The 27,768-nt window shown below is 46.2% G+C and overlaps 1 protein-coding gene across 1 annotated transcript in view; it reads left to right on the top strand.

Annotated features, from left to right (window-relative positions):
* The first annotated feature begins 2,303 nt into the window (after window positions 1-2,303).
* Window positions 2,304-27,768, top strand: part of CCDC162P (coiled-coil domain containing 162) — a 181,281-nt gene continuing 155,816 nt past the window's right edge. Inside the window, 10 exon segments of the mRNA XM_058669314.1 lie at window positions 2,304-2,440; window positions 7,651-7,727; window positions 7,985-8,094; window positions 9,023-9,136; window positions 9,544-9,772; window positions 12,091-12,248; window positions 14,319-14,406; window positions 14,409-14,470; window positions 16,676-16,777; window positions 23,581-23,742. Of these exon segments, the coding sequence (XP_058525297.1) occupies window positions 2,304-2,440; window positions 7,651-7,727; window positions 7,985-8,094; window positions 9,023-9,136; window positions 9,544-9,772; window positions 12,091-12,248; window positions 14,319-14,406; window positions 14,409-14,470; window positions 16,676-16,777; window positions 23,581-23,742 (1,239 nt within the window).

Below are 27,768 nucleotides of genomic sequence, written 5' to 3'. Positions count from 1 at the left end.
TCCCAGCCCTGTTTTATGGGCTTTGTCTAAATCCTACCAGTTATAAAAATATAGAACAGTGCTTCTCATACTAAGTTAATTACCTACACCTCTTAAAAAAAATTGAAGAAATCCCAGGAAATCTTTTTTTTTTTCTGAGACTAATTGGGGGCCCAGTGCCTGTGTGGCATACAGTGGCTCCTCAGTAAATGGAGCCCACCATCCCTTCCCATAAACAGTAACTTGTCTCTTTGAAGCAAGACAAGCACGCTAAGCAGGCATGGATTCCTCTGCGGCTGGTTCCATTCCAGGGAAGATCGCCCAAGATGAACTTTTTTTTTTAATGTTAATTTTCCCGAAAACTGTACTTGACTGTGTGGCAAGCTGAACAGGACTGGATTAAATGTTCTTGTTTTTTTCTGAGCTGTGAAGTGTGGAGACAGACGCACCTACCGGGAAGCCACGGCACAGTGTTTCCTGGGAGAGACCCCGCCAGGCTACGTGGCTGCCAGTTGGAATGCAGCTGCTCAAGGCAGCTGTTTCACTGTTTGTCCAGCCGGAGGGGACACGGCCAAACAGCAAATATTTTTCCTAACAACATTTGACTTCTGCTAAGAACAATAACGATGCATTTTTCTCGTGCTCCAGCAGCGTGCCAGATGGGATAGGTTTATGACTCAGCAGGTTCATCTGTCTAGGCCAGACATGGTGGTTCCTTTTCATGTCCAGTGCTTTTTTTTTTTCCTAAAAAAGAACACCTGGGTTCCCAAAGCAGTTGAACTCGTCGGTGTAACAACAGGAGATTGGAGAAAATGAAATCTCAGGAGCATAGAGAGTGACAATGTAGAAAGGTCAAGGGGAATGAAGTGGTTCAGTTTGCATCTGGCTAATGTGACCTAGGAGTGACTCCTCTCCTGCTGGTCCAAGACAAGGGCAGGCAGCAGCAGGACAAGGAGGACCAGCATCTGTTGACCTCCCTGCAGTGCTGTGGCGCAGGCCTGCCCCAGGTCCGAACAGAAAAACTCACCCTGGGAATGAAAAGCACTTGTTATCTCTCCTGCTTGTTTGTAACTGTCTGGACTTCTGCTCATCAGCCCGGAGCTGTGGTGTTAGCCAATGCCAAAATGGCTACAGCCTGGAATGTGGCGTGCAAGGAATGTTAGGTGTATTCAAGGAGAACTAGTTAAACCTTATCGCTGCCTATGAACGCATGCGCAGTTTTTCTATCTGTGTCTATAGCCAGCAGGTAGTATTAAGACAGCCAATCAAAAATGTATAACCAGGTGTGTCTCTCTCCCTCCTCTTTCTAGAGACACCCAACCTCCCGGCTTTCTCTCCGGAGGTGCTTCCCCCTTCCCTTTCCTTTCCCTGCTCACCTGGTCCTTTCGCAAATAAACTTTTCTGTCTGCAACAACAACAACAAAAACAAAATATGTGTAACCATCTATGGAGGACAAAGAAACTATGAAGATGCGTAAGAAATGGCCATTGTGCTTATCATTATCATCATGACCACTTCCTGCTAACAACTTAGTGTCTCGCCTTACAGCACACAAATCCCATCACCATTGGGTCACATGGTTAATCTACACTGTAAGTTAGACTATGGCTGCCTACCACTTTGCAAATCATTCTATTGAATTTGACAGGCTATGAACCAGGGTGGGTGGGGTGAGAGATCATCAGTTACTTTCATTCAGTGGTAAAAATCAATGCCAACTGTAGGCAGTCAAGATTGAGAACACATACTCAGATGCATAAGTGACACTTTCTGCCAGACTCAATGGAGAATGGGTCATACTCGAGCTTGGTAGTTCTCTGTCCTCAGCTCCTTCTCCCTCGCCAGGAGAGCTTACACCTTCAGAAAGACCCCTGGAGATACTCTTGGTGCTTGTTCCCCTTGGGGTGGTATTGGACGTCGGCTGTACCTGCCACTCACAGCACTGAGGGAATAAGTCAGCCCTGCTCTGCCCTGTCCAAGAGTTTTTGTGAAAACTGCAGACACAGGGGTGGGTGATGGGGGGAAAGAAACCTCTTTGCTAAACCTGTATAGTTAAGGCATTTTCAAAGATGAACTTGGCTGCATGGTCAGCCGATGAAGATTCTGGCTTTCCTTCCCCTGTTTACTGAAAGGGCAATGGGATCATAAGCACCAGCAGTCTGATTTGGCTGTGGCTTGAAGTTGCAAACACATATGGCTCCTCTGAAGCTGTAGCTTTTTAGCCAAAAAGTCCCACCCGCTTGGTAGTGATCACCGAGGAAATCAATCACAAGCGTCACGCTCTTGTTTTTCCGGGATGCAGAAAAACAACAGATTGCCAGGCATGGATGAAATACACAAGCTCACTTCTCCAGAAAGGATCCAGCTGTTGGAGAAAGAACTGGCGGTGCGACTGGCCCAACTGAAGTAGGAGCTAGAAGCGCAAGCGCCTCTCCAGGGAACAGCTAACAGAACATCCAGGTAAGCAGTGGGGTGGGTGGGATGGGCGGGTGGCTCTGGGGGGCTTCATGCTTCCATCTTTCCATCTTTTCATACGGGCAATTGGCATCATCCCAGGCTCAGATAGGCAGCATCTGACACCAGTTTCAGATACTCCTTTCCAAACTGCTGCACCTGAGACTTCCTGATGTTCTAGAAATGTCAGGGTGAATTGAAGCAATGTTGTATTGCAGAGAATGAAAAGGGCTCTGTGGGATCCCAAGGGCTTCCATCTTCAAGTTCCAGAAGGTGACTATGAATGCTACCCAAAGGGAAGCAATCTCATGTTATCCAATAACATTAACAGCCTGACTTTGATTTGGATGAGATATCTAAAAGTTGACATTAATCTAGGCCTTTGGTCATGAGTTCTCTTAGGAGCTAGTCTAGAGGTCAGTGTTGCCAATGACAACAATGAAATTTTTTGACAAAAACAGGACAGACAGATCTCCTGGGCCCAGGGCCGTCTGTATCCCTAGGTTCTTGGTACAACCACAGTGGATCAAAACAACACTACTAATGTGAGAGAGACAATATGCATAGGGAAGGGTGTGGAGTGGCCAGGAGGAGAAGCCAATGAGCAGGTGCTGGATTCCTTTATCCCAAGCATGGTTCTGAAGAATGAACATTCAGTCTGTATTTGCCACGGCTATTTAAGACCATTGATCATCCAAAACAGATCATGATATGGTGAGATGGAAAGATTCCGTGAACCAGAATTTTGCAAGTTTATTTTCTTTGGGAAAAGAAATATGATTTGCAGCTTGTAGTTTGCCCACTTCAAAGGTTACAATGATGAAACAAGACGATGCATGCTAAAGCCTTTCCAGGGCCAGAAGATACCAGCCAAAAATCCAGTGTTGATACTGTAAACACTTAAATGTCAGAGTCAGGCAAGGGACTCCCCCTGTGTCCCAGAGGCCCTGGTAAATCACAGGGGTGGGGAATCCCAGACGCTACTCCTCGGAACCACCCAACACTGCACCCACCTGGAGCAACTGAACCGTGAGCCTCTAAACACATATAGAGCACCTCTGGCTGCTTCTGGAGTCCAAGACAGAAACATCTGCTCCTGATAGTCACTTCACATATACTCACGTTCCCCACATAATATGCGTTAGTCATCTCTCTTTTTGCTTCTTTCCCTCCTTCATTTTATCCAGCAAGCAATGTTTTAGAAATGCTTGCTGAATGAGTGAGTGGTTGAAGGGTCTATTGAGTGAACAATGCTCGAGGAATGATGAACAAGTCTGTTTTGCGGGCTGATTTACACATCTCTTGCATCCTTCCACCTCTTTCGGTTTATTCACAGGTAAAACCTGATTTGAGTTGGGGTGGGGGTTGCAGGGGTTGGGCTCTGAAGCCTGTGGTCCTGCCCAGTCTCCCAGCATGCCTGAGGTGAGGAGAAAAGTGGGCTGGATAACTGCCTGATTAAGAGCTGATCCTCCCACTGGGGCAGGTGTTTGTTGCAGGAGCCAGGATGGTGCTTGGGACCTTTTTTTTTTTTTTTTATTAATTATTTTGCATTATGTGACAGTTTCATAGGCCCCACCCCTCCCCATGCCCTTCTCCCATGGTGGATTTGTCCACCCCGCTGCAGTATCACAGTTCAAATTCAATCAAGATTCTTTCCTTGCAAACAGATACCAAGCATAGAGTCCAGCTATTGTCCAGATGGATTGAACAGTTTCTTGGGGAGACTGTTTAGCTGCGATCAACCCCAAATGGTTTTAGTATTTCTCCAGTTATAAATCACTGCCAGTCTCGCCACTTCCAGCTCGATGAGGTCGTTGCAGAGTTCACTGGTTGACCCAGTCCATCATAGAGTCTTCATTCGCCCAGCTTTCTCTGCCAACATATATCTGAGGTGGTTGATTGACCCATTCTGTCCTCTGTCTTTTCTTGGCTATGGTTCTGAGTCCAGCTGTTCATCGCCAGAATCAGCTTGTAGTTGCAATTCCTGGGCTGGTTCTGTTTTCAGACCTGACTTGCACTAGAACCAGTGGGTGTTGCAGACCAGGTTGGTTCTGCCCAGCACATACTCGGCACTTACATCAGCCAGTGGGAGGTGCAGCCTAGTCAGGGCGACCCACAATGACCCCCACTAGGCCCGCCTCCTATCCTGGTTTGCCAGTATGTATAGCAGACTAGTCCAGTCTATCCCACATCCCATTTAGCTCTTGTATTTGTCACTGGGTTTTAAAGCTTAGTTCCATTCTAATTTATGCTTTCCCCAGCAGGGGATAATTTGCTCAACCTGGCTTTTCCCTGGTCTAGTCCCCATGCGGTGCACAGCTACTCCCACTAGAGAGCATGGGCTGGGTTGGGGACAGACCATACTAAGCTTGGGACCTTTGCATTGCACTGGCATGCCTGCATGCCAGTGCTGGCTCTGCTTTGACTTCCAGCCTCCTGCTAACGTATGTCTTAAGAGCCGCAAGTGATGGATCATGTACTTGAGTTCCTCCCACGGGCAAAACACGCATTGGGTTCCAGGCTTCCTCCAGGCATAGTCTATTGCAGGCATTTTGGGGAGCAAACCAGCAGCAAGAAAAATTTCTCTCTCTCTCTCCCTCTCTCTCTCTGCCTTTCAAATAAATACATTTTAAAAAGAAGAAAGCAGATTCCCTTCATGTTGGAGAATGGTCTTCTACCTGCCTAGGGGTGCAGCCAGGACCCAGTTGTCACAGAAAGTATACTTTTTTCTTTTAAGATTTATTTTTTCCTTTTGCTTGGAAGGCATATTTACAGAGAGAAGGAGAGACAGAGAAAGATCTATCCAGTGGTTCACTCCCAAATGGCTACAACAGCTGGAGCTCAGTTGATCGGACCCAGGAGCTACTTCCGGGTCTCCCATATGGATGCAGGGGCCCAAGGACTTGAGCCGTCCTGCGTCACTTTCTCAGGCTGTAACCAGGGAGCAGGGTCAAAAGTGGACATAAACAGGTGTCCATAGGGGATGCCTGCATCGCAAGATGGAAGATTAGCCTATTGAGCCACCACTCTGGCCGCTAAAAGTATTCCTGTGCTATAGTAATGCTTCCACTCTCCAGGATCCTCCAGCCTGCCTCTGGTTTTCCATCACAGCCAAGACATGAAGAGTGAAAACAGGAAAGGCATTCTCTTCCACTGCAGAGGCGGGATCAGACACATGCATTCTCAGAGTTGCTGGGCCAGAATGACTGGTGGTTCTCTGTCTGTCTCCCCATAGGACTCTGGCTTCTTTGGGGAAGCAATGGCAAGTGAGCAAGCCAGCAGTGTCATGGTTAAGATGTAGCTGTGGGGCCTGTGTACAGTGTGAACCCAAAGGTTAAAACCTACAGTTCTTTAAGCTCTCTAGATACTCCCTGCCATGTGTCTCAGAACTGCCTGCTGAGGTGCCAGTGCCCCTGTGAGCCAACTCCCATCTTGACAAAATGATGTCTGCATCAGTGTCCTGATGTATTCCCAGCACTGCCAAGCCTTGGGCGGTGAGCTGGGCTCCTCCTGGGGCCCACAGCCCCTGCCTCCTGCACATAAGGAGGCCACGAGGCATTTCCGCTAGGCAAGTTCCCCCAGGGACAGTCTTTCTGAAGCAGAAAGTTTGCTCAGAAGCATTTCTGGAAAATTCTGCATTAGATAGTTAAGGGTCATTTTTATCCCTAGGCAATTCAGCAAGAATACCAAAATAAAAAGCAATGGGTTTCAATGACAAGGTACGGGTGTCATGTGCCAACTGAGAAAAGATGCCCTCTGAGAAAGCCAGTACTTGTCAGAAATAAGGTTGAATGGGAAGCACAGACTTCTCACCATGTGGAGGGAGGCCCAGGGTGCTAGGGAAGACCACAGGCCTGTAGGGAAAAGAGAGCTCTTGGCCCAGAAGGAGTTTTAGCAAACATAGGAGAGTATGGCCTTCCTGTGCCTCCATAACACACTGTGATACGATGTAAATGGACTTCCAAGCCTGCATGGGAAAATGGAATTAAACGATAGGTTTGTTTTGTTATAAATTTTTTTTGAAACACGCATTGTTTTCACTATATGCATCTTTATTTTTTTAAAAGATTTATTTATTTTTGTTGGAAAGGCAGATATACAGAGAGGAGGAGAGACAAAGAGGAAGATCTTTCATCCACTGATTCCCTCCCCAAGCAGCCACAATGGCTGGAGCTGAGCCAATCCGAAGCCAGGAGCCAGGAGCTTCTTCTGGGTCACCCACACACCGGTGCAGGGTCCCAGGGCTTTGGGCTGTCCTCAACTGCTTTCCCAGGCCACAAGCAGGGAGTTCGATGGGAAGTGGAGCTGCTGGGATTAGAACCGGCACCCATATGGGATCCTGGCACGTTGAAAGCAAGGACCTTAACTGCTATGCTTTTGCGCCGTGCCCTATTTTTTTTTTTCAAGATATACTCAGGGCCAGAGTGTTGATTCCACGGCCTAATCCTCCACCTCCAAGTACAGGCATCCGATATGGGTGCCAGTTTCTGTCCTGGCTGCTCCACTTCCGATAAAGCTCCCTGTTTGTAGCCTGGAAAAGCAGTAGAGGATGACGCAAAGCCTTGGGACCCTGCACCTGTATGGGAGACCCCAAGGAAGCTCCTGGCTCCTGGCTTCGAGTCAGCCAAGCTCAGACTATTGCTACCTCTTGGGGAGTGAGCCAGTGGACAGAAGAAGATCTTCTTCTCTGTCTCTCCTTCTTTATGTAAATCTGCCTTTCCAATGAAAGCAAACAAATCTTTTTTTTTAAAAAAAAAAAAGATGTATTCATTTATTTGAAAGACAGAGAATTAGAGATGGAGCGACCGGAGCTCTTGCATCCCCTGGTTCGCTCTCCAAATGGTTGCCAATAGCTGGCTGAAGGCAGGAAACAGTAACTTCTTCCGGGTTTCCCACATGGATGGCAGGGCTTGCCAACACTTGAGCTGTATTCCACTGTTTTCCCAGGAGCATTAGCAGGGAGCTGGATTGGAAGTGGAGCAGCTGGCACTCCAGCTGGTGCTCATGTGGGATGCCAGTATTGCAGTTGCTGTCTTAATCTGCCTCACCACAATGCCAGCCCCCATTATGGTCATTTTCAATGAACACTTAAGTGATTTTATACCTCTACTTATAAGCAGGCAGGTGCGATGTCATACACTAGCCAGGGCCCACCCATCCCCTGCCCTGGTTCAGTTTCCCTAATTGCAGCTTCTACTCTGATTATCATTCTGCAGCTCTATTCAAATACCAAAGGACATTTCTTACTTTAGAAGAGAATGGGAACTAACACTAAGAAACATCCTACATGTGAGTAGAGAGTGGGCTATTCCATGCAAGAATGAACTGCATTTTGTTAACATGTTGGGAACTTTCATCAGGAAAATTCTGTTTTTACCGACAAACTGCTGATGTTCTTGACAGTGAGTACTAGAAAAACAAGCCCAGTATGCAGCTCCTTGTTGTATCATATCAGTCAGTCATGTTCTTGGAGATGTCCGCTTTTGTGATGTTTCATGTTTTACAATTCCTTGATGTGAAATATTAAAATTCAGGTAATTTCGGTTTAAGTGGCCAAGGCCAAGACTCTTGTTATTCAGACAAATGACCTGTAGAGGGAGCTAGAGAGCTGCCTAAGAAGAGAGTGCACGCAGGAAAACCTACCTCTGCTTCTGTTGCAGGTAAGGGTCATTTTTTGCAACTTGAGAAACACATCTGGAATTTAGCAGAAAGGTTTGGACAAGGCTGGCTTCCTGGTGTATCACTTGGTGAGGGCAGGATTTTCTGTAATGTGTTTATTAGAGAACTACACTGTGGGCAAATTCACTGTAAAGACACTGATGACTGAATCTTCACTAGCTGCTTCTTGTCCTAGAATTTCAGGGTGATACGGCATGGACTAGGATAGTGTCAGCCCTCAGAAAGCTTTTGCCTGGGGCTGGGAATAGTAGGCTAAGTTCCCACCTATAGCACTAGCATCCCATATGGACACTGGCTCGAGTCCCAGTTGCTCCACTTTCCATTCATCCTTCTAATTATGGCCTCGGAAAGCAGTGGAGGTTGTTTTAAATCTTTGGGCCTCTGCACTCACTTGGGAGACCTGGAAGAAGTTCCTGGCTTCAGATCGGCTCAATTCCGGCCATTGCAGCCATTTTGGAAGTGAACCAGTGAATGGAAGATCTGTCTCCCTGTACAACCTGTTGCTTCTAAAGCATCTTAGCAGAAAGTCAGATGGGGAATTGGGTAGGTGGTATTCAGACAGGCACTCTGATATGGAATACTGGTGTCAGAGGTAGCAACTTGAGCTCATTTTTACCACAAAACTTGAAGCTCAGCTTCAGATACCATGCCAGACTTTTATGCCAGTATTAAAATTGTTGACTGATAGATGAGCTTACAATCTATAGGCTCAGCAGCAGATCATAAAGATTAAGAAATGTCTGAATCATGTCTTGAACTGGGCTTCTCCATTTTATGGTCTACCTGTAGAAAAAATACATTTGTCTGAAGCAATCGGACTGATTCACCTAGCATTCATATTCTTAAAACTCCTCATTCTTCCTGCTGTATCTGAGTTGAGCTAAGTGCTTGTTTTTGCTGTTGTGAAAGCATTACACATAGAAGATCGCCCAGCTGGCTCAGAGTGCACACTTACACATGCTGAGGTGGAAGAAGTTTTGCTGGGACAGTCAGATCATGGAGCAGCTTTATCCTCTCTATAAGGTAGGATACTCTAACAGCGAGCCTGAATAGCCCATGAGCTTGCCAGTTGTTTAAAATCACAGCCTGGGATGGGAAAGGAAGTGATGTGAGTACCCTCTGGCTTATCATCACCACTGGCAGATGATAGGGCTTCCTGATTTTAAGAAAAAATTGCAAGATGTTTGGTGCAACAGGAAATGCATTTCTTTTCATAGTTAAAACAGCCCAGAAGCCAAGTTCAATTCTTAAATACCCATAGGCACATCCTGCGTCCCTCGTCAAGTTCAGAATACCAGAGGAACTCTGTCATGCAAGAAGTAACTTCTCCAGCCCCTAAACAGCATCCTGCTATGCTTGGAAGCAACTGGTACAGAGAATAAGAAAGATGTGCTAACACACAGCTCTGTCCTTGTTACCCCCTTACACAGAAACAAGTGGGCTACATTACGCAGGAGTACCATGATGCCGTTCAGAGAGCTGAGAGATTGTCTGTGGCTCGAGAAAACTTCCTCTTGGGCAGACCCAACCCTCCTCTGTTAGTAATGCAGGAAGACTTAACCATCTACACACGGTGGCTCGTGTGCCACTTGCACTCTCTGCGGACAGTCCACTACCACCTGCAGGCATGTGGAAGCCAAGTGCCCGCCCTGGGAAGCAGTTAGCACATGTTTTTCTCACACTTGTCTTCTGGTTCGAGACAGTTCCATACTCCTCTACATGCTCTACAAAACAGCAAAGCAGCAGTCACTGCCTCTTTGTTGGGAAACCTTTTCCCCTGGGAAGCTTACTTGCTTTTTTGTTTGTTTGTTTGTTTGTCTGTTTGTTTGTTTTAAAGATTAACTTGTATTTATTGGAAAGGCAGGTTGACAGAGAGAAATATCTTCCATCCTCTGATTCACTGGCCAGAATGGCCTGAGCTGAGCAGATCCAGATCCAGGAGCGTCTTCCGGGTCTCCCACACGGGTGCAGTGTCCCAAGGCTTTGAGCTGTCCTCGACTGCTGTCCCAGGCCACAAGCAGGGATCTGGTTGGGAAGTGGAGCAGCTGGGTCATGAACTGGCACCCATATGGGATCCCAATAGTTGCAAGGCAAGGATTAGCCGCTAAGCCATCACACCTGGCCCACACTCCACATTCAGTACACCTCTCCATGTCACCCAGTGCTGTGAACACCTGCTTACATGCACACTATGGACTCTTTAGGGTTGGCCCTGTCCTCTGTGTCACCCTGGCCCCTGACACAGGGACTTGTCTGCTCTGGGTGCTTGATCCACTTCAGACAGGGATGGAGGCCAAGCTCTGCAGGGGGTGGTGATAGCTCATGTGACCCAGCTCTTAATTTAGCCCCTCAATGCTGGTCAAGTCACTGAGGTTCTGCCTGAGGTTGGTTGTGAAAGTGAGAAGGTCAGCGCCAATGACATCAACCCTGACAGCCAGGGTTCTGCAGCCCCTGGCTCTGCGGACACCAGCAAGCAGTTCAGGTCAGAAACGGTCAGTATTTCCTCCAGGACAACATAGATGAGAGAAGGAAATTGTGACTTTGTACATGCACTGTTTTATATACCAAAGTTACACCTTTGAAATAAACAAGTGTTTTTATTTGCTAATGGGAAAAAACCAAGTGTTTCTCTTAGATATTTTTGTCTTCAACTAAAAAAAAAAAAAAACACTTGGGCCCGGCGCCGTGGCCTAGCGGCTAAAGTCCTCGCCTTGAACACCCCGGGATCACATATGGGCGCCGGTTCTAATCCCGGCAGCTCCACTTCCCTTCCAGCTCCCTGCTTGTGGCTTGGGAAAGCAGTCGAGGACGGCCCAGTGCATTGGGACCCTGCACCCACATGGGAGACCTGGAAGAGGTTCCTGGTTCCCGACTTTGGATCGGCGTGCACCGGCTGTTGCGGCTCACTTGGGGAGTGAATCATCGGACAGAGGATCTTCCTCTCTGTCTCTCCTCCTCTCTGTATATCTGACTTTGTAATAAAATAAATAAATCTTTAAAAAAAAAACACTTGAGAGGCAGAATGACAGAAACAGAGAGAGTGGAGAGAGAGAAAGAGAATCTTCCATCTGCTGGTTTATTCCCCAAATGGCCACAAGATCCAGGTCTGAACCCAGGAGCCAGGAACTCTATCTGAGTCTTCTACACAGGCAGCGGGAGCCCAGGACCTTCCCAGTGCACATTGGTTGCAGGCTGGATGAGAAGCAGAGCAGCTGGGCCTCAGTCCCTCATTTTCATATGGGATGTTGGTGATGCAAATGATGACTTAACCCACTGCATCACAACACTGGCCCCTACCTTTATCTTTATATCTAGACAGTCAAGAAACAGGGGGAAAAATGGCCTTGAAGTCACCTGTGCTGGGCTCCAGGCCTCACCATGAACCCGAGTGGAAGCTCCTTGGGCCTCAACTAACTGATCTTCATAATCAGTGATCCCCAAGGTCCCAGTTCTCAATTAACTTCCTCATCTGAGTCAGTACAATTTTGCTGCTCTTACCTAGTGTTTCAGAAACATGAGCAGGTTTCTCCTCTGGTCTGCATTCTTGCTTGGACAGCATTCGGGGTCTCACAGGAGCCTGTGGGAGAGGCAGCCAGCCCTAAGTGTGGGATTTCCACCAAGACTTCTCAAACATCAGGATTCCCACCTGGGGACTGAGATAAGTGGGAGTTAGCCCTATGAAACCAGATGAAGACCCCTTTCTTGTGTGCTGCAAATTTATATTCTCCATTTTCCACATTTACCAGTGCTTCCCCCATGGGATCATTCTACAAATCTGCTACTATAGCCTGGCAAGCACCTGTTAGACTCACCTGGTTGGGTGTGGTGTTGACTGAAAATTATGGCAAGGAAGGCCAGGCAAGGAGCAGGTGGTACTTCTATCAGCAGAGGTCTTGCTGCTCTCAAAAGGCTTCCTGGTCTCTCCTCCTGCTTGGTGTTCATTGGTCTTGATGTGCTTGGCTTTGGATTTTTCTCAGGGCCGGTGAGAATGGAGCCTGCTGGTGCCCAGCCCCAACACACAGTAGAAGCAGGAGCCCTGAAGCCTCAGCTGAGAAACCTGCTCGCCCATTTCCACATCCCCTGTGACGTGGAGGAGCTCGGGGATGCTGCAAAGAAAATGCAACTGTTTTCCTTGGTACTCCATCTATAGTTAAAGACTTGTTTGCTTATTTTGAAATCAGATAGAGAGAGAGGGAGAGACCAAGAGAGACAGAGAGATCTTCCACCTGCTGGTTCACTGCTCTGATGGCTGCAATGGCCAAGGCTGAATGAGACAGAAGCCAGGAGCCCCATGATCCATCAGGGTCGCCCATCTGAACGACAGAGGCCCAAATACTTGGATCCTCTTTAACTGCTTTTCCTAGGCCATTCACAAGGATCTGGATCAGAAGTGGAACAATCAATGCCCAGCAAGGCAAGCAGTAACTTTACGCACTATGCACGTCGACCCTGCTGTATTTTTCTTAATACAGATCTAAGTGTTCATGAAAGAAATCAGTGGTATTTAGCAAGCACTGTCTATTTTAATTGCAACTGTTGTTTCTAGTGTGAAAAGATAAAACAGTAACAGGTGGAATTTTAGATTGGCTCTTAGGGAAGGACTTGGTGTGAGTCATGGGACCCTCCAAAGCAAATCCAGAGGCATAGTGGACTGCAGAAGGTGTAAATGTTGCCAAGGTTTAACAGGTTTTCATGGTGGAATGAACGGGGGTCTACAGCCTTCCAGTTCTCAGAATGTGCTGCACTGGTTCTCATTGACAAAGTGCCCCCTTGCAGAGTTTACACTGTGCCACTACGTTCAAAGCCTTGCAGGCTGCTCTGCTGTAACACTGTATTGAGCTTCCTTTAACAGCTTGCATGGTCAAAAGCTTTGTTTCAAAGGGAAAAATTGGATTGAGGAGACAGCTCCAGGTTTTTAGTAACAAATTAGTTTTGTAAGCCGTTCGACCACTAAAAGGTATTTTCTTAGCGTAAGATGCAAATTATTTGCAAGTATATTCATACATATGTATATCTATAGACACACACACTGAGTGGAAATGTCAAACTGAATGATCCAGTCAAAAATCAAATCTGAATGTTTGGGATGCCATACCTTTGTGTAACAAGTAGTCACTGTCTCCTCAATTACCATCTCTTGACCTTGAGGCTGCACTTGCATTTGTATTTGTTCCAACACTCTGTGGTCAGGCTTATTTCTTTCCTTAAGCTGGAATCGATGATAGCATGCCCTGTGGTTTCTTTGAAGCTGACCATGTTTCGCCTTTGCCGTGCTTTCCGTGTTGCAGCAGCACCTTCAGCACAGGGCCTCACTGGGAGTGTCCTCACCTTCATCATCCCCAAGTAGTGTGGGAAGCAGAGCCAAGAAGGGACATAGACTTCACTTGCAAAGAACCCAAGTGAAAGGATACAGTGGAGCAAAGGAGGCTATATATACGATCAGTGATAGAAGAGGCTAGATGTGGCAGAGCACCAAAGCAGAGCAACCTTGTTCCCAAAGAACATCCTGTGTCTCCTCCATGGTCATAGTTTCTATTTCAATAAAAGCAATTCGTTGATTTATTGTTTGAGGGGCAGAGAGACAGAGAATGAGAGGAAGAGTGAGAGAGGGACTGAGATCTCCCATCTGCTGGCTCACTCCCCAAATGCTGCAGCAATGGAGGCAGGGCTAGGCAGAAACTGGGAGCCAAAAACTCCACCTGAGTCTCCCGAGTGGGTGGCAAGGGCCCAAACACTTGGACCGTCTTCTGTTTTCCCATGTCACCCAACAATAGGGAGCTGGATGAATAGTGGAGCATCTGGGACATGAACTGGTACCCCTATGGGATGCCAGTATTGCAGGAGATGCAGATTTTAACACATGAATTTTGTGGAGACACAAATATTCAGACCATATTGATGACCATGTCTATTTGTCTGTGGCTGCTTTCACACTGCAATGGCGGGCTTTAGTTGCAGTTGTGACCCTCAGGTCTGGAAAGGCTAAAATGTTTAAAAAAAATATTTGCCATCCCAGCTGTAGACTAGCCATGATGGATAAGCTCTGTGCCTGAACAACATATTGACTGCTCGTTACCCATGGCCATCAGGCATTTGAAGCATGGTTAGTGCAACTGAAGAATTCAGTCATCAGTGCTAGTTCCTCTTAATGGATTTGCTGCAAAGACAGCAGATGTCCGAGCCACGCTTCTCTCTTCTTGTTCAGGTTTCCCACAAATTTCCAAACATCTTCATGGAACAACAGAGAATGCAAACGTTTCCAGACTATGAGGCTCATAGAGTGACTGCAGAGAATTTGGTCTGGCGGCACCTGCTTTGGCCTTAAAAAAGAAAGCCAACTGGATTCCCTTTGTAAAGGTAAGGGGCCTGTGGTGAAAGTGCCCCCGGGAAGGAAGGTCAGCTGTGTCACTCTGTCCTTCCACCAGGTCAGGCTTACTGACCCACCTGGCAGCCCCAGGGCTCTCTGTCCCTGTTGTGCCCTTGCCTCACTGCCCTGGAGGACCAGGTAGAGATTAGCTCCCTGTCCTCAGGGGAGACTGCTCAAGAACTTGGTCTTGTACTGCCGGCCAGATTTTCCAGCTCTCTTGACTCTGTGTTGGAGTTAGCTAGGATGATCTGCCTTCTCTGGGCATTCTCTGACTGCCTCTGTACCACTCAATTCAATCAAAACTTTCTTCTTGATTTGTCAAGAACAAAGAGGCATATCCAAAGGTGTAACAGACTTTTTAGTCAAAATCTACTTCAGGGATGTACACTGTATGTTAGGCACAAATAAAACATGAGTAAGCAGATTAAAGCACATAATTTTGAGCAGGGCTGTGAATAGTTAGTTCTCACTATTTGAAGTAGTTGTGTTCTAGAAAGCCACCATGAACACTGATCTAACAAATGCTGAATCATTACCCTTAGGGAAAATATTGGTTTAGGATTCTTATGTCTCCAGTCACAACATTTTGCTTATTAAAAATGTTTTATTTATTTAAGAGGTAGAGAGAAAGACAAACAGACATAGAATTGCTATCTGACTTTCCAGTGTCCCAAAGGCCAGGCATGACTGGGCAAGGCTGAGAGTCGAGAGCTCAACCCATGGCTCTCCTATGGGTGGCAGGATCACAAGTACTTGAGTATGACCGCTGCCTCCCTTGGTGCATTAGCAGGAAGCTGGTGCCTGGAGCTGGACCCAGGTATTGACCTCAGGTCACAGTATTTCAAATAGCTGACCAATTTATAACCTTGCTTTATGTATGTTTCTGTTTAAAATGCTATTATTTAATATACACAAATGGCTCATTAATATAAAACTCATGGGAGATGGCTCTATAACTGCACGCCTGAAGGAGGCTTACCTAAAGCATGCATTTTCTGTCTAGGCACATTGTAGCCTGTTTGGGTTCGGAACACTAAGCTGCACTAAGTAGGGGAACCATTTACAGTGGTGAAATAGTCTACAAAAAGCGCAAAGCTGTGAAACTTGTAGCACTAAGTCACAAGGCAGTCACTTTATCCACAGGAGGGGAGCAGAAACCAGACAGGCAGAAGGCCGCCCCATGAAGCCTTAGCTGGAAGCATGCCCAGTGAGTGGGCCGGATATTCCAAAATCTGCATGTATCTATTAATGACCATGACAGTGCTGCCAGGTTGATTTTGCAAGCACAGAATCCTCCTAGGGTGAGGTTTGATCATGTTGTGAAGGGGAGAAAAGTCTTATGGTCGCCTTAGTCCCTTCAGTTTGGCAGCTGACATGTTCAAATTCAGGGTACTAGCATGGTCAGGTTTGGTCAGAGGCCCTCCTGTGAACTATAGCCTGTGAATGTCTCGCTGTGTCCTGGGGTGGTGGAGGAAATAAACTAGTTCTCTCAGGCCTCTTTGCTGGGGACACAAACCCTGTTCATGATGGCTCCTCCCAGCCTTAGAATTGATCCATTTTCCAAAAGCCCTCTGCTGTTAATACCATCACCTTGTGGGGGAGATGGGCTAGTTGTCAACATAGGGGCTTTGGAGGGACAAAGTCCAACAGACACAAAACAAGACTAATGGAATAGAAAAAAAACAAAGATGTCTCCTAGTACCAGGGTTGGGGCAATGGAGCACTTTCCCATTTTAGACTGTTAGGCTTGGCATTCAACTGTAGATGTCAAGGAGGTGTTTGGCTTAAGCTTAAGGCTAAAATATGCATTGGAAAATTCTCACAGGTTGATGGCACTTGCCACCCAAGAAGTAATTTTTGAAGTACAGTTGAGTTAATAAGAAAGATGTTTTTAAATGGAGCAATCACAAGGAGTCTGTGGATGACTTCCTTTGATCGCAAAGCATGGGCAAGGTGCAACGCGGATGGGTTGAGGGGGCCCTTGCTTCTCGTGGCTCTGCAGTGTAGCTCCAGGACAAACCGCTATATCCTACAAATCAGGCACTAACAAGAAATGGCTGCTGCAGTCCTGGAAGTGTGAGAGCCACAGACCCTTGCCCAAACCCTACCAGCAAACTCTCAGCACCAAGGACAGAGTCCACTGCAGAGGGTCTGCAAACTTTAGTGTTTGCTTGTACATGGACCTTTGCTCCTAGATCAAGCTGAAATGTGATCCTTGGCAAAAGAAACTTCTGATGCAACTAAGAGAGCAGAGAAAAACGGATGTATTAATGCAGCTGCAAGCCAAGTTTCTGAAGGCATGAAAAGGGTGTTCCCTGATAGCTAAGATTCTTGCTAAAAATCATCCTATACAAAATGGATGTTTCTTTCAACTTGAAAAAAAATGTTGGCTTGGATTCACTATGAAGCCTTCACTTGGAATGTTTCAATACAGTTGTTAAGCTTTAAGCATCCTGTTAGTTTTCAAGGGAAGAAGAAAATGTTGTCAAAAGAGTTGGGTTTTACTGCAGTTTCAATACCACATCTTTGTGTGAGGTTGATCTGATCATGGAAGCTCTTTGAACTTACCTCATCTGTGAAACAAACATTTTGCGTGAGATGATCTTGTTTCTACTGCAGTGAAAACTACAAGACATGAGTTTCCCAGGGGAAGCACTGTTCTGTGTCATTGAATGTGTTCATGTCACACAGTGCATCTCCAGAGCCTTTTTACCTTGTAAACCAGAATCTCAGAGTCACTGAGCCCTCCAGCCTCTGCCAGCCACCATTCTGCTCTCTGTGTCTATGAAGCTGACTACTTTGAACACCTGATATTACAGAAATCATTCAGTGTGTGTCTCTTGGTGACTATTTTGCTTTACTTAATATGGCATTCTAAATATGTCAGAATCTCCTTCTTAGTAACGGTTTCCATGTTCCATTGTACGTACACACCACGTTTTGTTGACCTTTTTGTCTCCTGATGGATATTTGTGTCTCCGCTTCATGACTGTTGTGAATGAGGTTGCCATGAACATGGGTGTGTAAATATCTCCTCAAGATCCTGCTGTGGACTGTACACCCGGAAGTGGAATTGTTGCATCATGTTGTGATTCTATTTTTAATATTTGATGGAAACTCTGTACTTTCTCCACAGTACTTGGCACCATTTAAGATCCCACTTAGAGTGTCTAAAGGTTTTAATTTGGCCAATCCTCATCAACAATTATTTTCTTTCTTCTTCTTTTTTTTCTATTATACATTTATTTACTTATTTAATAGTTTAGAGGTAAGGAAGGAAGAAGAAAGACAAATAGAGAAAGCTCCAGGTGAGCCAGCTGAAACTGGGAGCCTGGAACTCAATCGAGGTCTCCTTTATGAATGGCAGGTATCCAGTTATCAGATCTGCCCCTGTGGCCTCCCAAGATGCACAGTAGCAGGAAGCTGGAGCAGAAGCAGAGTAACTGGGGCTTGAGTCCAGGCACTCTGATGTGGGATGCAGGCATCTTAGCTACCATGCCCAACCACACCTCTCCCTTCTTTGTGCAATAGTAGGCATCTTTTTAAAAATTAATTTATTTTTATTGGAAAGGCAGATTTACAGTGAGGAGAGACACACAGAGAGAAAGATCTTCCATCTAGTGGTTTACTCCCCAAATGGGTGCAATAAACCAAGCTAAGCTGATCTGAAGCCAGGAGCCAGGAGCTTCTTTTAGGGTCCCAAGGCCATCCTCCACTGCTTTCTTGGGCCACCAGCAGGGAGCTGGATTAGAAGCAGAGCAGTGGGACATGAGCCAACACCCGTATGGGATGCTGGTGATTGGAAGTGGAAGATTAGCCAACTGAGACATCATGCCACCCCAAATAATACACGTCTTAGTGGCTGTGAGATCATATGCTCACTGGGGTACTGATTTACATTTGCTTATAAGAGAATGAGCACAGTTTCACATTTTCGTTTTATATATTTTTTACTGGTTTACCATTTTATATCATCTTTGATGAAATGTCTTTTTTTTTAAATCTATTTTATTGTATGGTTGTTGACAATCTTTACATAGTTAATTACGGTTAAAGAACAAAAAAAAAAAAAGGTTCAGGGGGTATAGGGAAGTGCGTAATACTATTATGTCCATATTGTTTCCATCATGTATCTGAGGTAAAGGGGGATATTGAGGGAGAAGCTCCACCCGTTTTCCCACCCACCCCAAGTCCCGGATGTGGGGCATGCTCTGAGATATTTGCTCAAATAGTTCACCAGTTATGAATCGCGGCCAGTTTCGCTCGATGAGGTCGTCCACTGATTGATATGGTCCATCATAAAGTCTCTGTTTGCCCAGTATTTCGCTGCCAACATATAGCTGAGATGAATGATTGACCTGTTCTGTCTTCTGTCTTTTCTTGGTTGGAGTTCTGAGTCCAGCAGTTCGATTGGGGAGATCTCCAAAGAAACCTTGAGGTATTCCCAGACCAGATTCTTGTATGTTCTAGCAAGCACAGGGCCTGGCACAGTCCATCACCCCGATCAGCTGGTGGTTGCAATTGCTGGGTTGGTTCTGTTTTCGGTCCCGAGTTGCACTGGAACCAATGGGTGTTGCAGTCCAGTCTGGTTCGGCCCTTACATCAACCAGTGGGAGCTGCAGCCTAGTCGGGGCGACCCACAATAATCCCCATCAGGCCCGCCCCCTACCCTGGTTTGCCAGTATGTGTAGCAGTAGACCAGTCTGTCCCCCCATCCCATTTGGCTCTGGTACTTGTCAATGGGTATTAAGGCTTAGGTCTATCTAACCAACTCAACCATCCAGCCCTCACAGATGTTGTTGAGTGCCTCTCTATCTAGCCATCCCAGCCCCCGTCCTAGTTTTCATGCCCTCCTGCGGGACTAGTGACCCAGGAAGGGGGAACCCACTTTTTCCCTCCCAGGTCTCTCAGTCCCGGTTTATGCACTCTTTAGGTGGTTCTGTGATTTGACTTGACAGAATTAGTCCCCAGTGCCAGCTTCTGCCAGCTGATGCTGCGGCTATGCCCAAACATCCCTCACCCACTCTAATTTATGCTTGCACCTGCAGGAATAATCAGCCCAGCCTGGCTTTTCCCTGATCTAGTCCACATGCAGCGCATAGGTGTTGATGAAATGTCTTTTTAAGTCCTTTGTCCATTTTTTCCAAGTTTCTTTTTAAAAATTAATTAATTAGTTAATTAATTTTTATAATCTTACTTATTTGATTAGGGTACAAAGAGTCAAGGGCTACAGGAAAGTTGATAATACCATTGTTTCCACACTAATATCATTTTTTTCCCCCGTATCTGGGGTCATGGGAGAAACAAAGGGAAAAGCCCCACCCAGTCTCCCACCCGTCCCAGGTCCCCAATGTGAGTCACACCCCGAGGGTCCTGCTCAAGCAGTTTTGATAGTTCAATAGGTCTGAATTGCTGCCAATCTTGCCATTCCAATCGCAGTGGAACCTATTCAGAATCCACTGGCTGACATAGTCTCTTCATGGTTGGGGTTCTGAGATCAGCAGTTCAGTTGGAGGGATCTCCAAAGAAACTTCATCTGAGAAAATCCCAAACCTGATTCTTGTGTGAATTTGCCAGTACAGGGTCTGGCACAGTCTGTTGCCCCAATCAGCTTATGCACATGCTGGTCATTGCACTTGCTGGGTCAGTTCTGTTTCCAGCGCTGTCATCCACTTGAACCAATGGGTGTTGTAGTCCAGCTCAATCCTACCCACTTCATAATCAGCCCTCATACAAACCAGTGGGAGCTGCAGCCTAGTTGGGGTGACTCCCATAACCCCCACCAGGCCTGCTCCCTATTCTGGTTCCCATGCATGCCACTATACCGCAGACTTGTTCAGTCTGTCCCACATCCCATTTAGCCCTGCTACTTGTCAATGGGCATTGAAGCCTAGTTCAACCCAACCAACCTGCTATCCAGCCCACACACATACTGGCAGGTGCCTTTCTGTCTAGCCACCCCTGCCCCTGTTCTGGTTTCGTGCTCTCCAGTGGGAGTGGTTACCCACGAGGGAGGTGCCCACTATCTCCCTACTAGGCCACTCCAACTTCTGGATTGTGCACTCCCCAGGTGGTTCTGGCATTTAACTTAACAGAATTGGCCCCCAGTGCCAGCTTCTGCCAGCTGATGATGTGGCAAAGTCCAACCAACTCTCACCCACTCTAATTTGGTTGCACCAGTTGGAACAGTCAGCTCAATCTGGCCCTTCCCCAATCTAGCTCACATGAGGCCCACAGGTGTTGTAGCCCTGCCTGGTCTGGTCTGTCCCCATCCCAACTCATGCTCTCCAGTGGGAGTGGTTGTCCGGCAGGGGAGCCCACATTCTCCCTGCTGGCCTTGCCTCCTCACCCCCCTCCCGGTTCTCACATATGCTGTTTGGGCGCTGCAACCACATCTGGTATGTCTCACCTCACCTTGGCATTCTATAATGTGCACTGGTTTGTGTTGTGACCTAACCTGGCCTGACCCACACTCTATTCTGGTACTTGGATTCGCCAGCAGGTGATGTGAATGGGTTCAGCCTGGTCTGTCCCCTACCTATGCCATATGTATGATGGTGGGTATCTTCCTCTGGCCTGGTCTGGGTTGCTCCATGTCATGGTTCTTGTGCTCACCTGTAGGGGCTGTGTTCCGACAGAGGAGTTTCCCAAGTTCCTCCTTCAGAACCTCTCTCTATACCATGTCTTACGTGTACTGGTGGTTCCATGGATCAGCCCTCATTGCTGGCCTTCATTCCATTCCAGTTTTTGGTGTTGGCTATTTCACCCCAGCCAAGGCTTGTCCATTCCCAGACACTGCTCACACATGGCTCAGAGACCCAGCCTAGTCCGTCCTACATCTACCCAGGTTCTCCAGAGCGCCAGCCAGATGGTGAAGGCGTCTAGCCCAGCTTGGTGTGCCCAGCCCCAGTCCACATTTGTGCTTGGGAGACTACAGCCATATCCAGACCAGAATGCAGCCCCCACTCCAGCCCCCGCACCCTCCCGTGGGAATCCCAGCCTAGTAAGGGTATATTCTCATAGCTCCCCAAATGAGTCTATTCCCAGCCCTAGATTGCATGGGTGCCAGTGGTTGCTCTGACCCAGTTGGCTTAGCCCCTCACCTGTCTCAGCCTTTGCCTTCGATGCTGTGGCATAGTATCCCTGCCTAGTCCTTTGTCATTTTTAAAAATGTATTTGTTTATTTGAAGAAAAAGGGAGAGATTAATCTTCTATCTGTTCATTCACTCCTCAAATGTCCACAATAGCCAAGAATGAACCAGGCTGAAGCCAGAAGTTTAAACAGAGCTCCCTCGTAGATGGAGGGACCCAAACACTTGGACTGTCTTCTGCTGCTTTTACAGGCCATTAGCACGGAGCAGTCAGGCCTTCAACTGGCACCCATAAGGGATGCTGGCATCAGTGGAGGCTGCTGAATGTGCTGCACCAGCCTCTCTGACCATTTTTAAAAATTGGATTATTTTTTAGTTAATTTGCTGTTAGAGTATAGGAATTCTTTATGTGTTTTAACTATTAAGCTCTTACCACATGTATAATTGGCCAAGATTTTCCCTCATGCTATTGGTTACCTTCTCAAAATATTGATTATTTGATGAGCAAGTTTTTGAAGTTTGATGTAGTCTAGTTTGTCCCTTTTTGCTTTTTTTACCTGGGTGTTTGCTAGCATAACCATGAAATCACTGCCAAGTCCAACATCACAAAATTTTCCCTCTATTTTTTTTTCAAATACATTTAGAGTTGTAGATTTTACATCTGACTTTAATCTTTTCTGGTTGAATTTTTAAGCAGTGTATTGAGGATTTTGTGTATTCATGTCACATTTTCTTGATGTCACATGATGAAGATACTGGGTTTTTTGATTGAATGGACTTGGCATGCTTACCACACACATGAAGTCTGATTTCTGAGCTTGCTTCCTATTTCATTGGTTAATGTTGTCTGCTAGTCTTCATGTCACCATGGCTTTTTAAAATTATTCTAACTTTGTAATATTTTTTGAAATCAGGAATTGTGAATTCTTAAATTTTGTTCTTGTTCCAAGTTGTTTCAGGTCTTTGCAATCCCTCGATATTTCGTGTTAATTTTTATAGTATTGGTATATTTTAAAAGATATATTTACTTGTATTTTAAAGGTAAATTTTAAAGAAAGAAGAAGAGACAGAGATAGAGGTTTTCCATAGACTGATTTACTTCTCACATGGCTACAATGCCAAAGCTGAGCTGATTTATTTATTTTTATTGGAAAATCAGATTTACAGAGAGGAGAGACAGAGACCAAGATCTTCCATCTATTAGTTCAATCCTCAAATGGCCACAATGGCTGGAGATGAGCCAATCAGGAGCCAGGAGCATCTTCTGGGTCTCCCATGTAGATACAGGGTCTACTGATTTCCCAGGCCATAAGTAGAGTGCTGGATGCAAAATGGAGCAGTTGAGACTTGAATTGATGACCATATGGAATCCCACTGCCACAGGGAGGTAGACAGCTGTGCCACTGCACTGTCCCCATTTTGTGTTAATTTTAGGATACATTTTTCTGCTTCTACCCAAAATGCTGCTGGGCTATTGACAGGGATTAGAATAAATCATCTTTGAGGTTCGTTGTGATACTGAAATGACTTAATGATAATGGTATCACTGGAGTAGACATTCAAATCTGGGGTCATCAACTCTTAACCTCAAAAAAACAGAAGGAACATTTTTTAAAAAAAGATTTCTAAAAATTATTTATTTGAAAGGCAGCGTTACAGAGAGAAGAGGGGAAACAGAGAATCTTTCACCTGCTGGTTCCCTCTCTAAATGGCCACAACCACTGGGGCTGGGCCAATGCTGTTGAGTGTTTCTCTCTTTACTGATGCTGCAACAGTTTGAGAGCGAGCACCTACTATTGCCTGCAGGGCAGGGAGTATCGTGAAGTTTTAAATGAGTTGCTGTGTACAGTTGAAACATCTATAGCACTGCATAAAGGGCTGTAACTGGGAATCAGGGTGGTTGAGTTTAATTTTGTAACTGAATAAGCCCTGCTAGGGCATCATCCATATGTACATGTGACTGGAGAATAAGGAATGATGCTTTCTTTCTCCTCTCTGTTCTGCCTAAGATTTCTGACCCTGAGCGAGTAATGCAGGTGCTCCACAATCATGCTGCAAAGACCATCATGCTGATTCCACACTACCCAACTTTCGTGACTTCCCAGGGTTTGCCTCAGTGCAGCTATGATCAAATCTGGGAGAATATGTACAGCAACATCAGCCTCTACCAGGTATGCCAGGAGGAAGCAACCAGCATGTCCTTTTGATTTTTAAAGATTTATTTATTTTATTGGAAAGGCAGATTTACAGAGAGAAGGAGAGACCGAGAGAAAGATCTTCCATCTGCTGGTTCCTTCCTCAAATGGCCACAATGGCTGGAGCTGAGGTGATCCAAAGTCAGAAGCCAGGATCCATGAGCTTCTGGATCTCTCATGTGGGTTCAGGGTCCCAAGGCTTTGGGCCATCCTCTACTGCTTTCCCAAGCCACAAGCATGGAGCTGGATGGGAAGTGGAACAGCTGGGACTGGAACTAGTACCCTATGAGATGCCATGAGATTTACCAGCTATGCCATAACGCCAACCCTTAACTACTGCACTTTCCAGGCACACAGGCTAAGCAAGCTTTTCAGTGCTCAAGTTCGCCAAGTCTTGATGGACATGTGTGTGAACGCTGCTGGAAGCTGAGGGCCTTCAACAGGTTTTGAGATGGAAGCCCTTCCTTAGCTACCAAGGAGTTGTTGTCAGAAGTTATCCCAAAGTAAATAAAGGCAGCAAGGTAGGGCTCTGTGCCAAGGAATCAGGCCTGTAGAAATCCTTGCACAGGGCCAGGTTACAGGTACATGATTCTTATGGTTTGCATTGTATGTATGGAAGTTCTTTTTCTGTTAGATATGAAAGACCATTCATTTCAGCTTTACTCATAGTACAAAAGCAGTGGGGTCAAACAAAAGGTCCATCCGAAGGGAGACAGATTCACTGAATGACAGTGTATACATTTCACAGGAGGATGGAAATGAGGGAGAGGGAAGAGGCGATACAGAGCCAGAGATGAGGAGCTCTGTGGTTGAGATTGAACCATGAGGTCGTGGTGTGACTGAGGGTAGCACTGCCAGTGGGCACCTGGCGAACAGAGGAGGTAACTTTGGTAGGACCACGATGGCAGAAAAAAAAAGCTGAGGGCATATGGGGAGAGTGGAGGTGATGGCTGTGGTAGGTGCTGAGTGGCAGGAAGCTCTAAGTGAGGGTGACAACATGAGATGTGATGGTGGAAGTGAAAGGATAAAGGGCTTCTGCCTTCCCTCGCCCAGCCCTTCTTTGTTGCTTCCTTTTACTTGCAGAGCAAGTGAGTAGACAGGGACCAGTGGGATGCAGTCTGGGATTTTCCCATAGCCTACTGTGGATACACCTGTTGAAATGTAAAAAATGGAAAAGGAAGGAAAGAGAAGAGGTGAGAGAAAAGAAACCACCTGCTCTGGCTATTCACTGACTTATTGAGGTTAAACTTGGAATTGACCAAAGGGAGTCACATGCGAGCATTATATGTTTGAGTTGATGTGTGGCCAAGATGTGTCATAGAGACTCAGAGGATCTGTAGATTTCCAAATGGCAGGGGTGAGGCGTAGAAGGAGACAAAGACATGTGTACCAGTCACCCAATGTTTTAGCGTTCATGAAAGTTCTTCAGTTTCTCATTCATTCATTTGGTGATTCTAACACAGATACTGCCTTTGTGCCAGGAACTGTGTTGGTCTTAGGGAGTGAAGCAGGAACTAGTCCTTGACCTTGATAACAGCAAGCAATAAACAAGTATGCCAAGAAGGAAATCTGTGTTTCGAATATATGGATGCTGTGGGGTAGAGGACAGTGAGGCGTTGGAGTAGGAGGCACACACTGTAATGGAGAGGTCAGGCAAGGTCTCTTGGCCAGGGACAGAGGTGATGTTTAAGCTGAAGCTTAGTGAGTGAAAAGCAGCCTAGTGCAGAAAGCAACACTGGGTTTAAGGGAAGAACTTCCAAGGCAATAGCCAGCATTTTCCGTTTTTTTTTAAATCACCTTTTCCTGTGGGTGTTAATTTGTGACCTTCTCAAGTATTTCTGTCATTTTTACCCTATGTCAGAGTCCCAGGTGGCAATATATTGCCATTCTGGATTTGACTACAAATTGGATGAGATTAGGCTGAAGAAATGTGGCAGCTGGGAGGAGTGGCAGGAGTCTGTTAGTGCTGTGCAAGCCTGTAGCAGTCAAGTGTGAATCTTAACATCTGCATGTCCATCAGCATTCTGATGATGGCCAGTGACAACCAGTACCATGTGACTGAGAATTTTCCATAAGGCCATCTGCGCCAGGGAAACGGAGTCTCCAGGGACTGTCCACTTCCTTGGCTCTGAGAGAAAAAGTTAGAACAGTTTCTGATAGCTTCTCAAGAATGCTGTTCACCTGTAACCTTTCTTTAGGGAGTGCTGGTTTGCTTAGAGAGTTATTTTGCTTATTTAAAAGGCAGAGTTAAGGAGAGAGACAGAGAGGTTGAGAGAGATTTTCTATCCATTAGTTCACTCTCCAAATGGTCACCACAGCTGGAACTGGACCCGCCCGAAGCCAGGAGCCTGGCGCTTCTTATAGGTCTCCCATTTGGGCGACATGGACCTACACACTTGAACCATCCTCTGCTGTTTTCCCAGGCACAGTAGCAGGGAGTTGGATGGGAAGTGGGAACTCAAGTCAGCACCCTTGTGGTATGTCAGCACCACAGGTCATGGTTTTACTTGCTATGTCACAGAACCAGCCTATTGGGGGAGGGATGATTTTAAAAATTTCGTTTTCTTAAAGTTTGAGATTTACTGAGCAGTTGCAAAGAGAGAACAAAGAACTCCCATCTACAGCCTACATCAAGTTTTTGCTGTTAGCGTGAAGCATAGGCTGAAGGAACTGGCACTGGGTCATTCCTATAGGCTCAACTGAACCTTGGTGCCACCAGTTCTTTCATGAATGTTCTCTTTCTGTACTGGTATCCTAGCCAAGGAGCTATGTTACATTCATTGCTGTGCTTGCCACAGCTGCCCTCCTCTGTCACGTCTGCTCAATCTTACCTTGATTGTCATGTCTTTGATTGGAGAAAGGGCCAGAAGCCTGTGGAATGTCCCCCAATGTGAGTTCGTCTGGTGTGTTTCCCGTGGTGACATGACACCAAGGTTTTGAGCTGGATAACAAGGAGCAGCATAGGGACACCATACTCTCCTGGTTGTTTCTTCTCCGAGGAACATCTTATCCACATGACGTTACTGAGGATGACAATTTTGCTTGCTTGGAAGTTAGCGATGGTTTCCACTTTTATGTGAAGTTACCATTTTTGTTTTAAAGGATGTTTTTTCAAAAATTCATTTATTTGAAAGTAAGAGAAAGAGAGAGAGAGAGAGAGAGAGAGAGAGAATCTTCCATCTGTTGGTTTGCTCCCCGGATAACTGCAATGGCAGGTGTTGGACCAGGCTGAAGCCAGAAGCCAGAAGCTTCTGCCAAGTCTCCTACCTGGGAGCAGAGCCCAGGGACTTGGATCATCTTTTGTTGCTTTTTTTCAGGCACATTAGCCCAGAGATGGTTGGAAAGTGGAATAGGCAGGACTTGAACTGGCACCCGTATAGGATTCTGGCATCTCAGGCAGCAGTTTTTCCCAGCAATGCCATAATGCTGGCCTCTGTTGAAGGAATTTTTAGACCCACAGATTCTTTTTTTTTTTTCCGGCAGCACATATACTAAAATTGGAACAATACAGAGGAGATTAGCATGGCCCCACAGATTCTTGTAAAACATTCAACCACAACTGTGAAGTATAACTCTTGCTTGGTTATCCTTCCCCCGATTGCTGGGCCTTCCCATCTGCTCCAAGAGAAAGAAACACTCTAACTGCTCCAGGCTTTTCCCTGCACTTCCATGCATATGCATGTCCCAATGCAACACACATATATAAGATGACTTCGTGTTTTAGTTGTCTGTAGAAATGATATGTCTCCCTGCAACTTGCTTTCCCACACAGCAGTATGCCTTGAATATCTGTTTCCGTTGCGCTTTTTGATGACAAAGGGTCTTCCAAGAGTGCACAGGCAATGCCTCTTAGGAAAAATCTGCATAGATTTCAAACATTGGTTGCACCAAAGCAAACTTCCCTTTTATTCTGTTTTTTGCCCCCACAAACATTTTGGAATATTTCCTTGTTCACTGAAGTCTGCATAGCAATGTCCATGGACTCTGGGGGCCATTTTCCCT

The sequence above is a fragment of the Ochotona princeps genome, chromosome 1, assembly GCF_030435755.1.
Source record: "Ochotona princeps isolate mOchPri1 chromosome 1, mOchPri1.hap1, whole genome shotgun sequence".
Taxonomy (NCBI): Eukaryota; Metazoa; Chordata; class Mammalia; order Lagomorpha; family Ochotonidae; genus Ochotona; species Ochotona princeps.
Note: the sequence above shows the minus strand (reverse complement) of the source record. Positions and strands in the feature narration are given on the sequence as shown.